This window comes from Myotis brandtii, unplaced genomic scaffold (assembly GCF_000412655.1).
Source record: "Myotis brandtii unplaced genomic scaffold, ASM41265v1 scaffold48, whole genome shotgun sequence".
Taxonomy (NCBI): domain Eukaryota; kingdom Metazoa; phylum Chordata; class Mammalia; order Chiroptera; family Vespertilionidae; genus Myotis; species Myotis brandtii.
The window spans coordinates 2679967-2695557 of record NW_005368341.1 but is presented as its reverse complement, the minus strand read 5'-3'; the positions used below and the strand labels follow the sequence as shown (position 1 = coordinate 2695557).

General features: G+C 39.2%; 1 protein-coding gene across 11 annotated transcripts in view; it reads left to right on the top strand.

The window, feature by feature from the left end:
* The window catches only part of UMAD1 (UBAP1-MVB12-associated (UMA) domain containing 1), a 187547-nt gene that overhangs the window by 17927 nt on the left and 154029 nt on the right, over positions 1-15591 (top strand). For 10 of the 11 annotated variants that reach the window (XM_014547574.1, XM_014547572.1, XM_014547579.1 and 7 more), the window contains one exon: positions 2165-2261. In XM_014547574.1, the coding sequence (XP_014403060.1) occupies positions 2180-2261 (82 nt within the window). In that variant the 5' untranslated portion in view covers positions 2165-2179. Of the gene's footprint in view, positions 1-2150; positions 2262-15591 lie in introns of all 11 variants that reach the window. The other variant, XM_014547580.1, reaches the window with a different exon arrangement.

Genomic DNA, 15591 nt, shown 5'->3' with positions numbered 1-15591 from the left:
AGGAGCCCCCACCCCTCAGTCCGTTGTTCTCCATGGCTATTGGCTTCTCCCTTTTTTTTTTTTCTTCCCTTTCTGGTAACTTCTTGGCTACCCTGAGGTTGGCCAGGAGAACAGGCCTTCGTTGGGGGCAGCTTCCTCTTTCTGTAGGGTCGCGGTCCTCTTTTCATCCAGACGGCTGGTTATTTTGGCATCACAGCTCTCAAACATGGCACTCACTTCTTCTCTGATCCTAGTCAGCTTCATGTATCAATAGCCTGACCTATAATTTTGGCTAGATAGAACTTAGCTTTTCTATCTTTCTCATTTACCCCTCCATGTACCTCCTCCTTCTTTACTTATTTGAGGGTATCTTTTTCTCCACCGGCTTTCAGTTGGAGACCCACCCCTTGTCTCTTTTTCCTGAACCATGCATGTATCCTAAGTGAAAGAATGTGCCGAGGGCCACAGTAATCCGCACAGGGGTGTTCATGTGCGGTGGCTGCACCCTTGATTTCTTCCTTAGCCGAGGTTGAGTTTTAATCAGCTTTTGTTCCTTCAAAGGCCTTCTTCGTTTTATTTTTAACTGTTTGGGGTTGAGGAGTTACTTGCCTCTTCCGGTCTTTTAAGTCTGAACTTGAACTCAGTTTTCTTACATTCCTGATGTAAACCAACCAATTATTTTTTGATATCATTTCTGTCTTGCGTGGGTTTCTCTGATCTTACTCAGTCATTTTTTTATCCCATTCCTTGTCTTTTCCTTTTGCTTTTTCATCTAATCTTGTTTTCTACCAGTTTCATAGAGGCCATGTCCCCTGTGCTCTGTTGAGGGTGCCAAACTATTTCCAGGCTTTTCTTTTGGATCCATCACTATGTCCAGGCAGAAATCTTTGAGGATTTCAGCGGCTGTTCCTTCCTTCGACTGGAACATTTTCTTTTGCACATGGCTTGTGTTTTTTTCTTCTCCGTTTTTTTCACTCCTTTAAAAAGTGAAATCTGCCAGATGTGTTTGCTAACAGCAAATAGGCTCCCTTACCATCTGGATCTGCAGCCCAGGGCGGGTTGACCTGCACAAATCCCAGTTCAAGTCTCAGTTTCTAGAAGGTTTTCGCTGAGATCAAATCTTTTTTTTTGTTTTAAATATTTTATTGATTTTTTATAGAGAAGAAGGGAGAGGGACAGAGAGTTAGAAACATGGATGAGAGAGATCGATCAGCTGCCTCCTGCACGCCCCCCACTGGGGATGTGCCCGCAACCCAGGTACATGCCCTTGATCGGAACCGAACCCAGGCCCCTTCAGTCCGCAGGCCGACGCTCTATCCACTGAGCCAAACCGGTTCGGCTGAGATCAAATCTTTACTAACCCTCCCTGCTTGATCTTCTGGTTTGGGTGGAAAATATGGAAACAAAAATGTGGAGCATTTGCTGCCACCAGGATTATTTCTTTCTTTATTGTCTATTACACGGCTCTGTTTATAGGGACTGTCCTTAGAGTTTAATGTGTCCTTGCAAGTTCCCTTAAACTTCTTTTCCAGTTGTTTTCTAGGAATTGTTGGCCTTTTTGAATGTGCAGGGATGGGAGGTTGAAGAGGAGGTGTGTGTGTGTGTGTGTGTGTGTGTGGTTTGGGGGCAGCACACAATAATCTCACCAACACAAAGATCTGCCCTGATGGGGATTTGAAGTTGGCTTCTGCCTTCCAGTGGCTACAGCTCTTGAGTGTCTGAATCCGATCACCAACTGGAGAGGGTGTCTGACATGCCTTCTTAGGCGGTCTCAGTTCTATGAGCCTCAAGCTAGTTATGACATCATGACAGGTTCTTTTGGTTTTGTTCTGTTTTTCCTTTCCTCAATCAGTGTATGATTGATGTTTATGTTCAGCGAGATCCTTCCAGGTTGTGGTGCTATCTGTTGATTTTCCTTTTTCCTGGAGTGAGTTCTTGGATTGTTTCTTGCATGTTCAAAAATTGAGAGAAGTTGACAGGATTCACTTGACTCTGGAAGTCCATGCACCTTAATTTCTGGCTTTGTCTTCTGACACCTGGAGAGGAGGGCTCGTGCTTTTAAGTCTGGTAATAGAATTCCTAAAAAGTAGTTATTGTGATATCTTTATATTTGGCTTGCTACTAGAAAGGGTAGGAGTTTTACAGTTTCATTTGAGTTTGACATTATATAGTGTTTCTGTTTCAGATCCTGGCCGCAGCGATGTTTCACTTCTTCAGGAAGCCTGTGGAACCGAAAAAGCCCTCGGTGTCAGACACGGAAGCAGATGGATTTGTCCTTTTAGGTAAGTTTCTGTTAAGAAATGAAATCGCAATTACATGGACTATTTTTCCTTTTATTTTATTTTATTTTATTTTTTTAAAATATATTTTATTGATTTTTTACAGAGAGGAAGGGAGAGGGATAGAGAGTTAGAAACATCGATGAGGGAGAAACATCGATCGGCTGCCTCCTGCACACCCCCCACTGGGGATGTGCCCGCAACCAAGGTACATGCCCTTGACTGGAATCGAACCTGGGACTCTTCAGTCTGCAGGCCGACGCTCTATCCACTGAGCCAAACCAGTTAGGGCTATTTTTCCTTTTAAAAAAATTACTTGAAAATTATAGGATTTATTTTTAAAAATTATTTCCCAGTAATTCCAGAATTAGTTTATATTAAATCTATAAAGTTCATGAATCACTTAGAATATTGTCATCAAGTCATATTCTTCTTATAAATTACTTTGGCTGTGACCTGAAAATCAAATTTATAAAATTATCCCGTTTTTCTCTCTCTGATATGCCAGTCAACCTCTTTAGTTGTGAAAAACCAAAATTCATGAAGAATCCTTGATAATTTCAAGTTGTTTTATAAATAGCAAGCCTTGCTTTTTAAATTCGCATCTTAAGTTACATTAGGCATCTGAGATAGAAATATTTGCTGAATGCAATACACTTTTCAATCTAATGTTAGTGTCTCCTAAATGTTTAAGCCTAGTTTATCTCCTATTGTAAAATTATTACTACTATTTATTAGGATTTAAGTGATTTTAGAAAATATTTCTTTCAACCAGTAGCTATGCTTTTCCCCTGGGGAATTCTGTAAAAGACACACAAACCTTCCTTCATGTCATGGTGTCTTTCCCTGAGGAGGAGATGTGGATTCTGGTGAGGAGGACAGAACCCAGTTTCCCCCAGTGGCTCACATCCTCTCCCACCTGGACCTCCTCCCACCAGATCCGGGCTCCTCTCAGATGATTTGCATGCACTCATAGGGGTTTACTCTCTGGGATGTTCCTCAGATGTCTTCCCTTCCAGAGTCTGGTTTCCAACCTCTTCCTTCATCCTGGCCCAGTCTGACTAGGGTCCCCCTGGCATCGGCAGGAGTTAAGGGCGATCCTGAATTTTCAGCTTAGACCCTCTGGCAGCCAGGCTCCCGCCATGCCTCGACCCCACACATTCACAGGTATGGTGGGTGGCTCTCTGCCTCTTCAGCCTTTGTCTGTAGGATCCGGTCCCTTGCAGACAGGACACGGAGGTTTTCTCTCTCCGGCCCTCTTCCAGTTCTTGGCCTGAATCTCCATAAGATCAGAATAGATTTTCTCCAGCTAAATGTTACCTTAGATAGTGCGTATTCCACAGCCAGGCTCTGGTAGGCCTGTGTGTTTTCCTGAATCTGCTTCTGTGACCTGGGACAGGGGCCGTGGTTGGGGCGCTCAGAGTTGCTTTTTTCTCCGACCAGATCCCCTACACCGGAGGCAAAATAGTGGGGCGCAGTCTGACCAGGGCCAGTGAATTTTCTGAGGAGCCTTTTGACTGGGGTACTGTGGGGTGCTGTGGACACGACTGCTTATCAGGCCTTTCTCAGCATGTTAGGAATTAGTGCCTTGGCTTCCAAGTCAGAACTGGCTCTGCCAACCCCAAGTTCCTTTTTTTAAAAAATTAAAATATTTATTGTTGAAAGTGTTACATATGTCCCCTTTACCCCCCATTGATCCCTTATAGCCCTCCCCTCACTCCAGGCCTTCACCACCATATCGTCTGTGTCCATGGGTTATGCATAGTTGCATACAAGTTCTTTGGTTGATATCTTCCCACTCAGCCACCCACCCCCACCTTCCCTCTGAGATTCAACAGTCTGTTCCATGCTTCTATGTCTCTGGATCTATTTTGTTTCCGTTCCTTGAAAGCTGCCAATGTTGCTTCCCTTTCACATCATAATGTATTAGCCTCACTAACAGAAAAACTGCAGCGATGTCTCTGGTCTTCTCTGAAGTTTCTGCTTTCTCAGGAGTTTCACAATAAATTCCTCTCTCAGAAATATGCTTCCACAAAGCCTAATTTTTCCAAACTCTGTTGTGTATTCTTGATTTTAGAACACCTCTGTCATCTTAACATAGGCAGCAGACCTTGCTTTTTCCCGTGTTTCATGGTTAGAAATCAGTATTATTCCTTTTGTTATCTAATAGCTATTTAAAGGATGTACTTTTAGAGAACTAAATAGACATAAGACAGATTAGTAGGAGAAAAGCATACAGATGTTTACATGTCCATGGCAGCCCTCATAGAAGAGTGAAGACCAAAAGAAGTGGTAAAAACCCAAGTGCTTATATGCCAGGTTGAGTAAAGAGGCAATTGTGGGAAAGTGACTAAAATATGTGGGGAGACTAGTGGAAGATCAGAGTTATTTTAATAAGTTCTGTCTGTATAGTTCTCTTGGCCTCGACTCCCCATCTCCGGTGATAAGAATGTCTCTTTCTTCCTGGCATCTTTCACATGGGGGTTTTATCTCTTGCTTTCAGTTCAAAATTATCCTTATGCCAAAGTGGCACATTTTTTGGGTGGTGTATCTGCCACCCTTCACCATTTTGGGCAAGTTATGTAACCTCCTGGGTGTCATTTAGCTTCTCTAGAGAATGAACGTGATAACAATACCCACCCCATAGGGTCGTTGAGGGGATTCAATGAGTTAATGTGTGTAAATTGCTTAGGGAGTGAAGTGGTGGTATTCTCTCTCCGTATACAGGTGAGGACTTAGGTTTTCCAAGTTCCTCCAGCTAACACATAGCAGATCTGGAATTAGCCCAGGACTTCAGAGCCTACCTCCTACCCTCCTAAACACTAAGCTATCCATTTTTTAAAATGTCACATTTTAAAATGTCATTAAAAAATGTCATTTTTAATTTTAAGACATTATTGACATTTTAAGATTAAAAAAAGAAATTGTGTTTTTTATTGTTTAAAAGAGAAAGTACTGATTTTTTGTTGTTATTTTAATAAAGGAGGGTGGTATATTATTGTTCATAAAGTTTGGGTTTAAATTTTGATACCCCCCCAATTTTTACTATTTAATACTTTAAGTATATGAAAATATTGCAGAAGTCTGTAATCTCCTTAATGAGGTTGAGATTGGAAGACGGTATACATTGTTTAGTTAGTAAAAAAGGAATCCTTGGACAGTGAAGGACTTAACTGAATTGACTGATAAAAGTCAGGATGGATTATTAGGAATATAGTTCATTATCTTTAAAAATAGAATGATAATGTCTTCTTTTAAAAAAACTGATTTGTTCTGCTGAGTTGCTCTTTTTATCACATGGTTCTATACTGACATATACTATATCTGCTGTAGTCTCAGAGCATACTATGGAAAATATTTTGGAAAATGTCAAATAGGACAAATACTAGGTATGAAATGCTGTTATTAACATGGCCCCATACTTACACACGTGTATTTTGGTTATCATGTGTTCACATAACTTTCTTTGTCCTTGTGGCAATAGATAACATTGCAGGCAAATAAATGTATATGATTGCCTTTGTGTGTTTATTAATTTCTAAATGAGGCAACAAACTAAAGACTTAGAAACATGATTATATTATGGTAACAACTTCTTATCAATATGTAGTCTACAGAATTTTTTAGATTATCATCTTACGTGGCCTTTATAACCTGTTTCTCATAAGGTCAGAGTAAATTATGTTGTTAAAAGAATAAATTATCTATTTTTTTCCACTTGAGAATACCTTTCCCCTAGGCAAGCTTTCCTGCTTAACACAAATAGGTCTTAGGCCGCAGTTATTAGATGGTGTTGCTGAGTTGCTAAATTCAGGGTCAAGCAGAGCTTAGGCACTTTTGTTGATAATAGGAATATCTGGGCTGTTCATATACAATTAGCTCACTTTGGGATGGAACACTTTTTCTCTGTTGAGGTTTACAAAGACTTTGTAAAATGTCAAGTGTGCTAAATAAGAATAAGGGAAAAAACAGCCTGGTAGAAAAACATCCTTTCCCATCTAACCAGCTCCTATTCACATAAGAAGGTAAAGGCTATTATTCATTCATTCAGTAATGAAGTTGAAGTAATCCTCCAGGGTACTCATTTTACACAAAAACAAATTGCAGTTACCATTTGCAGCACTGGGTGGCGATTTTTCTTAGTCTTACCACTTTAAAACCCCAGCAAGCATGGTCCTATTTGTAGTCCCCAGAGTTTTCTTCTGTTATGACATGTTTAATTGTACTTTCAAGGCATCATCTTTAAGTTGATTACAAATTTGCTATTGTAGTGTGCAACCTCATAGTTACTTTAAATTAAGATAAAGGGGTATCTGTTGCTTAGATGTTGGCATATAATTTTTTCCAAAACTAAGACAAAAGCATGAATTAGCTTAATATGCTATAGCTAAGTGAAGGAAAAACAGCAGCAATGAAAAACCCCCCACAGAATATAAAATTAAAAGGAATAATTTAGGTTACTGTTGTGTTCAGTGACACTGTTGACCAGATGTTGAATATAACTTTGAAGAATGAATTGGGCAAGCACAATTTCAGAGATTAAAGGAATCGGGTTTCAGTTCAACTGAAATTCATCATGTTTTTCAGAATATGCAGGTGCTTCTTAAAGTAGGGCCTAAGAACTTCTAGTTTCCATTAAGCTAATTATTTTGTAAACCTCATTGAATTTAGGATCAGAGTTTAGTAATTCACAACAGTTGGATGTCATCTTTTAAGTACTGATATTGAAATATGTGATTTAGTCTCACCTTCTGTTTTCCAGGTTAAATGATAAATCAAATTTTGAAAAGTAGTGGGTTATTTTTAAGATCATTACCTACTGTATTCCTCGTCCTGGGAATCATTCAAACCATGTACACACACTAAATTCAACTATCATGTTTTTATATGGAGCTTTTTAGGAAGGCTTTTCATCTCTGTATTCTTTCCTTTATTTAGAAGTGGAAATTGAATGGTGTACAATAAAAATTTACATTCCATGGAATGAGGGACAGTAAGTCACTTTGATCATTTGTAAGACTGAAGGCTTTAATTAAAACAATGACAAAAACGAAACAGATTTTCAGCATGTGCTTCCTATTTTTACTCCCTGTTCATAAGTATACCAAATCTTAAAAAAATAGTGTTTATGGATTAAAAAAAGCAACTTACCCTCTTAACATCCCTTTACTCATATATTTGATATCCACAAAAACTCACATGACAATTAATTTACTTTGCAATCTTTGTGTTTTTACTCTTGACCTTGCAATTCTAAAGCAAAGTGTGCCAGAATTTTTCTTTTTCTTTTTTAATTAAATTTATTGGAGTGACATTGGTCAACATGAACATACAGGTTTCAGGTGTGGGTTTCTGTGTTTCAACTAACTTCATTATGCAGTTGCTTATTTCCCATTAAGAAATGTAGAATTAACAGAATTTTCACACTGTTGGTTCTTAATTCTGGTTCACCTGTTAACAACAGGCACTTCAGAGATGAAAGTGTTCAGGCAAGGCTATCCCGTTGCAGGGGGGAGAGCGGGTACCGCCCCAGCCTTAGCTCCTTGGATGTACAGAGGGCAGGGAGAGGTGCCAATTGTACTGTGAGGGAGAACTGAGCCCTCGGTTTCCTGCAACTTGTGAGAAAGTCATTCATTGTTACTGGGGCTCAGTGACTCAGCTAACTCAAATGCAGATCAGGGCTCTGTCTCCCTAACTCGGGTTCTAACCCTCCTGTGCAGCAGGGGGCACTTTGAATATATACTGGTGCTGAGACCACATCCCTACACTCTGATTAGATGGGCCTGGGATTTGGTCTGGACATTTTTTTTAAAATTCCAGAGTCCCCAGGGTAGTCCTTGTGTGCATGCCGGGCTGAGAGCCACTGCAGTTCACTCTCTATAATTTAGTAATTGTACACCGTCCAATAATGTGTTTAAGACACTTTGCAAAAGACCTCATAAAAACACGAAGTTACAGTTTCTCTTCCACTGTACCTGAGCCATAAACAAACAAAAAGCAAATAAAACTCCAGAATTCCTAGGTTAAACACACTTCCTCTCAAACATTAAACAGGCAAAGAGCAGAAAGCTTCACATTCTAAGAAATGGAATCCGTTTCTAAGAGTAAGAGTAATTAATATACTTGGAACCTTAAATGTGTGTGTATGTGTGTGTGTTTAAGTCAGTAGAGCAGTGGGGAAGTATTTTATTAAATTAATTATACAAACGTGAATGCCATGTGACCTGTGATCTTTTTCTGTCTTAGCCATAGTACCTCTAGATGGACTTGAGGTAAAATTATTTGACAGATTAACACCCATAAACTTTTCAGGGCAACTCTGAGCTCCTTTTTCTTTGAACTAAAACCTTCAGGCAGTCATATTTTTAGGATAGCTATTTGGGGGTAATTGGCTGGTTTACTACGGCGCTGCTTCTTTCAGTAGGGAAGACCAAGTTAAGTATGCACACCATACTACATAAATGGAGTCTCCTCTACCGTTTCCCTGGAGCTTTCTAATGCTCTATCCACATCTGAGACTGTTTATCTGAAAAAGTGTGATGACTGCCTTTTATATTTTAACTTAAAGTTTATTCTTAGTCCTTTTCTGTTGAGGAAATAAATAATGAGGATGAAATTTAAATAAAATGTACACAGTGTGAGCATGGTACTTTGTACTAGTCATTCATGTAGGGTTGGAAGACCTAAATATTTTCTTTCTGGTAATCTTAATACCACTCCAGTAGTCTTTTATATGTAAGTGGTTATGTTGTTCAGCTTCTATTTTTTCCCCCCTTGGAATGCAACCAAAGCACATTTTGAAGGGAAGAATTCCTGCTGGGTTTACATATTAATCTTTCTAAGCACGAATTTATGAAAAATTTAAGCATCTTGTTGGTTTATTGTATCATGATAGAATTATGCTGTTACCCAAGAATATCTAATAAACCGAACCAGAAGAAAAACAGCTCAAATTAGTGTGATGTAATCCTTTCCTATTGCAGAGTCATCGAGTGAACATTCTGGATGTTCACCTGCTCTGTCCTAAGCTCTCTGCTCCTTGTTAAAGATGCTGTAGATTCCTGGGCCTGACCATACCTAGGGAAACAGTCTTTGGAGCTGTAGCAATGCAGGCGACTTTTATGTGTGTTGATATTTATATTTGGGGATTGTTGGAATATTTATTTTATTCATTAAAATTTTTAAATTGATTTGAGAGAGAGAGGGAGGGAGAGAGAGACACACACAGAGAGACGAGAGAGAGAGAGAGAGAGAGGGAGGGAGAGAGAGACACACACACAGAGAGACAGAGAGACATGGATTTGTTGTTCCACTTATTTATGCATTCATTGGGTGATTCTTGTATGTGCCCTGACCAGGGAACAAACCTGCGTCCTTGGCGTATTGGGATAATGCTGTAACCAGCGAAGCTACCCAGGGCTGGAGTACTTATTTTATAATGGATGGTAGAAGAAAACCTTCCAGCTGGTGAGACAGACTGTGTAAAGTATGTAGATTCAGAAGAATCTGGGGTAGTTACAGGGCCAGTACAAAGTTCTTGGCTACCTAGAGAGGGTTTATCAGGGCCACAGATGAGAAACGAGTCTAGAAAGGTGGTTCATTGTTGGGCCTTGTGTGTCATTCTGAGACATTAGAATTTTATCTCACTGACAGGAACTATCAGATTCCTGTCCATTTTAAGGCAGTGAAGCAGTGTTTTGTTTCTTTTTTTTTATCAGAAATTTATTAGCAGTTTTTTAAAATATATTTTTATTGATGTCAGAGAGGAAGGGAGAGGGAGAGAGAGATAGAAACATCAATGATGAGAGGGAATCATTGATCGGCTGCCTCCTGCATGCCCCTTTCTGGGGATCGAGCCCACAACCTGGGCATGTGCTCTTGACTGGAATCGAACCATGACTTCCTGGTTCATAGTTTGTCGCTCAACCACTGAGCCATGCCGGCCAGGCTATTAACGGTTTTAAAAGCAGATAATTGTTAGTTTCATCAAGATTGAGAATGATTATTTTCAATAACTGATTGCAGCATCATCTCCTGAGTGCATGAGTGGAAAAGTGTGCAAGTATACTTGTACCAGTTTGACAGGCTGAGACAGCAAAACAGCAACAAACCAAATGCCTTGCATTATGGTATTAATGACTCAAGGAGTCATTGCTCTGAAACCTTCCAGTAATCTAAGTTAAATGGCTCAGCTCTATACTTACAGAACAACTTATTTTTATTTCTTGCCTTCATTATTTTCAGATGCACAAGCCGAAAATATGGTTGGCAGCACCAAAGGAAAACTGTAACCCTCAAAATAGTTTGTTGATGGATTGCTTGAAGGAGTTGAAAACTGATAACCAGCCATTTTCCTTGTTGCTATCACTATGTTCGGGGTTCTTAGCCACGTTGTATTTGGGGGGCTGAGTGCAGTGTCTATAAGCCTCCTGATATTATAGGCAAAAATTTGTATTTGTATTTTTTTCTGGGGAAAAGGGTCCCTGCATTAAATCAGATTCTCAAAGGTCTGTGACCCTCAAAAGGGTAAAGAACCATTTTTCTAGATGTTGCTACATATACCAATGATCACTAGCCACTTGGGCTGTGGTATCATAGCATATTTTATTTTAATGTCAGTGGTAGCATAGTCATTGTCAGAAGTGGGTTACATATCATTGGCCATTTAAAAAATATATATATTTTATTGATTTTTTACAGAGAGGAAAGGAGAGTAATAGAGAGTTAGAAACATCGATGAGAAAGAAACATCGATCAGCCGCCTCCTGCACACTCCCCACTGGGGTTGTGCCCACAACCAAGCACATGCCCTTGCCTGGAATCAAACCTGGGACCCTTAAGTCCGCAGGCCGACGCTCTATCCACTGAGCCAAACCGGTTAGGGCTATCATTGGCCATTTTTGCTAGTTCGGATTCAGGAAATAGAATGAACTTTAGAGCAGCTAAATAAAAATTAGGAATAATTACTATAAGGTAAGATACACAGCAGACAAGATGTCTATAATGAAGATGCAATCTAAATGGCAAGACATACTAGTACAAAAATAAAAATTTAAATAACATTACAAAACAATGATATCAAACACTTAGGGTGTCTGATAGGATGACTTGCAGCATGACGGTCCCATACAGTTATTCATTGGTTATTTCTCTGTCCAATCCTGTCACCCTGGTATGAGTGTTTTATTTAGGGCATGAAACTGCCATTCGTTTTTTCATTAAAAAAAAAAAAAGGCAAATGAGAATGGAGATGTACAGATCCCAACCAGTGATTGGAGAACTTTACTCTTGTAGTAAACATGTACCAGGACTTCGTAATGGCAGTTTGCTCTGGCATGAACCTCTCACTATGCTGCCCAGGATGTTTTTCTGCGCCCAGGCCTGCAGCCCAGGGGTTCCGTGTGCAGAGAGCCTGGCCTGTTTCACTTTATCTACATCCTGTTCACTCTTCAAAGCTCAGATGAAGTTTTGTCGCTAGGTCTCTACAGTCTCTAGATAGCTCTCTGTTTGATCTCATAATGTCCATTTCCTGCTATCATTTATTTGCTTCTGACTCACATAGTGTCTTGTAACAGCTCCTATATTATTGTTTGGTAATGCATCTTGTCTGCTGTGTGTTTTACATAATGGTCAGCACAGTGACTTCCATGAATAGATCCTCAGGCCACATACTGAGGCTCTACTCCAGGTTTGGGAGTGACTTCTAAATCATTTATATTTGGTTAGGAAACCTGGTGATGTCTTCTGTTAAGGTACTTTTTTTCCAGTGAAAATACTTCTTTGTTTAACTTATGACACTATCACTTGGACTTAAATTGTTATATTATAATTTTATTTATTATATTAATGCCAGCTGAGCTAAGCATTCTTAGCAGGTTTGCCTACCCAAATTCATTACCCTTTCTTCCACACTTCAAAGTGTTCACCTCCCTCTGCATGGCCATGTGTTTCTGGGGAGGCTGGCTTTACTCCCAGCCCTGGGGCCAGTTCTCATTTGTCTAAGCCAATAAGGGTGGCCCAGTCCCTTTGTCAGAGATTAGTTTCAGAATGGTTCCCTGTGACAGTTCAACTAATTGGATGAGAAGGAAGGTTGGCTCAGGGGCTCATGGGGAGATAACGAAGAGACAGCTTCCTCTTCCCCTGATGGTTCCTTTAACTGGATGAAATGCCTGATGAGGTTGTTTCCATTTTTGCCATCTTTGCTGAGGACAGGAAACCCAAGACGGAGGTAAATGTTAAAGACGGCGGAATAAAATGAGAAAGCAACCTGGTCCATGATGACATTGTTGAACTGATACGTTTACTGGTCTGAGAACTGGTGAGATAATGAGTTCCCTGGTTAAAGTTAAGCCACTTTTAGATAGGTTTCTCTTATGTGCAGCTGAAGATGTCTAGACTGTGTGACAGGCATGCTTGTAAGGTTACATCTTTCTTGTTAATTTTTTTTTTTTTGGTAAAGCCCCTTTTAGTTTTTAATGTCCAGACTTCATGGAATATCCCCTCTCCTCCCTTCCCCTTCCCTCCCCTCCCCTCCTCTCTCCTCCCCTCTTCTCCCCTCCTCTCCTCTCATTCTTCAGTTGACATCCATATAGAGAAAGTTTATATTTATGTCCTCCAAAACTCAAGCTTTAACCAAACAATGCATGGAAATAGCCTGGAGTCACAGTTCAGATGAAGAGAGCGGACTGTCCCATGGAAACATCTTGAAAGATATGCCTGGCAGCATCGAAAAGGATGTGCATCTTGGACATTGTTGGTACCCAGGGAGGCCAACGATATGGTGGTGAACAAGCATATTAACTGGTGGCTGACCAAGAAACTAGTTTAAGATACTGACATAATAGTTTACTACTTTCCTGCATTTTAGTAATGTTGTACAAAATTGGTTGCTATGTTTGGATTGATGTTCAACACATTGTAATTTTCCCCTTTAAAGCAATGGGAAATAGGCATTTTCTCACACATCCAATTTTGAGGAACAGTTTGATGTTATAGCAAGAGATACCTGTACTAATCTGGACCAACTATTTTATTGTCAGCAATCCTGCTGGTGCTAATAGTCTTCAACTTAATATAATCTTAAGATAATATAATCTTAAAGCAATATGACTCACATATCTTTGTGTTACATATTTAGAAATGTACCATTTCCAAAAATGCTAAAGGCAATAAATGAAATCATAATCTTTTTTTTAAACATGAAAATTTTGGAGAAAACTTGAAATGTATGTTTAGTTTTATCACCCCAAATTTATAGTTCTAAAGTTGCTTTTTAAAGTTTAAAACAAATTATGTTTTTAACTGAATTGCATGTTAATCATGCTCAGTTTTCAAATTTTATCTTTATTATTTCTTAAACTTAAATTCTTTTTTGTTGAATGTATTACATATGTCTCCCTTTTTCCCCCATTGACCTTTCCCTGGCCGCTCCCAACCCCCAGCACATGCCCTTACCCCCTACTGTCTGTGTCCATTGGTTATGCTCATATGCATGCATTTAAGTCCTTCAGTTGATCTTTTACCCCCCTCCTTCTCCTCCCCTGTCTTTCCTCTGAGGTTTGATGGTCTGTTCAATGTTTCGATGTCACTGGATCATTTTTTGTTGATTAGTTTACATTGTTCATTACATTGTTCATTATAAGTGAGTGAGACCATGTGATACTTATCCTTCTCTGACTGGCTTATTTCGCTTAGCATAATGCTCTCCAGGTCCATCCATGCTGTTGTGAATGGTAAGAGTTCCTTTCTTTTTACAGCAGCGTAGTATTTCATTGTATAGATGTATCACAGTTTTTTAATCCACTTATCTGCTAATGGGCACTTAGGCTGTTTCCAAATCTTAGCTATTGTAAATTGTGCTGCTATGAACATAGGGATGCACATATCCTTTCTGATTGGTGTTTCTGGTTTCTTGGGATATAGTCCTAGAAGTGGATCAAATGGGAGTTCCATTTTTAACTTTTTGAGGAAACTCCATACTGTCTTCCATAGTGGCTGCACCAGTCTGCATTCCCCCCAGCAGTGCACGAGTGTTCCTTTTTCTCTGCATCCTCGCCAGCACTTGTCATTCGTGGATTTGTTGATGATAGCCATTCTGACAGGTGTGAGATGGCACCTCATTGTCGTTTTGATTTGCATCTCTCGGATGATTAGTGACTTTGAGCGTTTTTTTTCATTTGTCTCTTGGCCTTTTGTTCTAAAGTCACTTTTTAAAGTTTAAAACAAATTATATGTTTTTAACTGAATTTCTTGTTAATCATGCTCAGTTTTTAAATTTTAAATAAGAGTTTTTAAAGGCAATGATAAAAATTTATTAATTCTATTGTTCCATGTTTAAATTTTTATTATCAATTGAGCTATGATTGATAACATTCTACCATTAGAGGGTGGGAGTGATACAGTATATCATTTTTAGGGCTGGAAGGACATCTTATGGATAATTCTAAAAAGCCTCATATGTGAATATTTCTGATTGAGAGTTGCATACTCAGAATACTTTACAGTACGTAAATTTCTTTGTTTGCTTAGGAAGGTCAATATAGTGTAGGAATATAGTATAGAAGCTATCTTATATAAAATACCAAATTATGGTATGAACCAATTATAGTAAAAGCATTCCCTTTAGAGTGAGATATAAATGCCTTTCTAGCCTGTGGGCATCTTTTCATTGCTAGCATTGGGTTAAATGTACCACCACAAAAATTCAATTACGATTCCTACCTATTATGGAAATATGCGAATGCACCCAAATATATTTTGATATTCTCAGTTCAGATGTACGTAACCGTTTTCCATTCCCCAAAGCAGTGCCGTTTCTTTCTGCTGTTTTTAGGTCTCCAGGGTGATGCGACCTGGAAGCGTGTGGAGCTCCAGGTGGCACAGACCTGTTTCTCAGGTGGTGTCCTAGGACTGGATAGTTTGTAGGAAAAAATAAGCTGATGGAATTTCAGGTTTTCCGTTAGAAATTTCCCTTATGTTCTAGAGAGAGAGCCAACATTAAGGTTCCAAGCAGGTATTAGGCAGATAACATGCATGACTGAGGAGCAAATGGTCATTAAAGGGGCAATTTGCAGAGAGGCCATCACACTTACTTGTATGGCTGTTTTGTTCTTTGAACTTTTGTAGTGGGAGATGTTTTTATATTCTCTTTTATAAGCTATAAAATAAAGTAAACTGGACATTAACAGCAATTTAAACTTAAGGGAACTGAACATATAGTTTGTATATAATTTAAAATATCAATACTTCATCATGTTCTGCCAAGAGCATTTTGTCTTCCAGGCACTTCTTGACATTCACTGTGTGAAAAGATGACATTTTATAGGAGATGGGA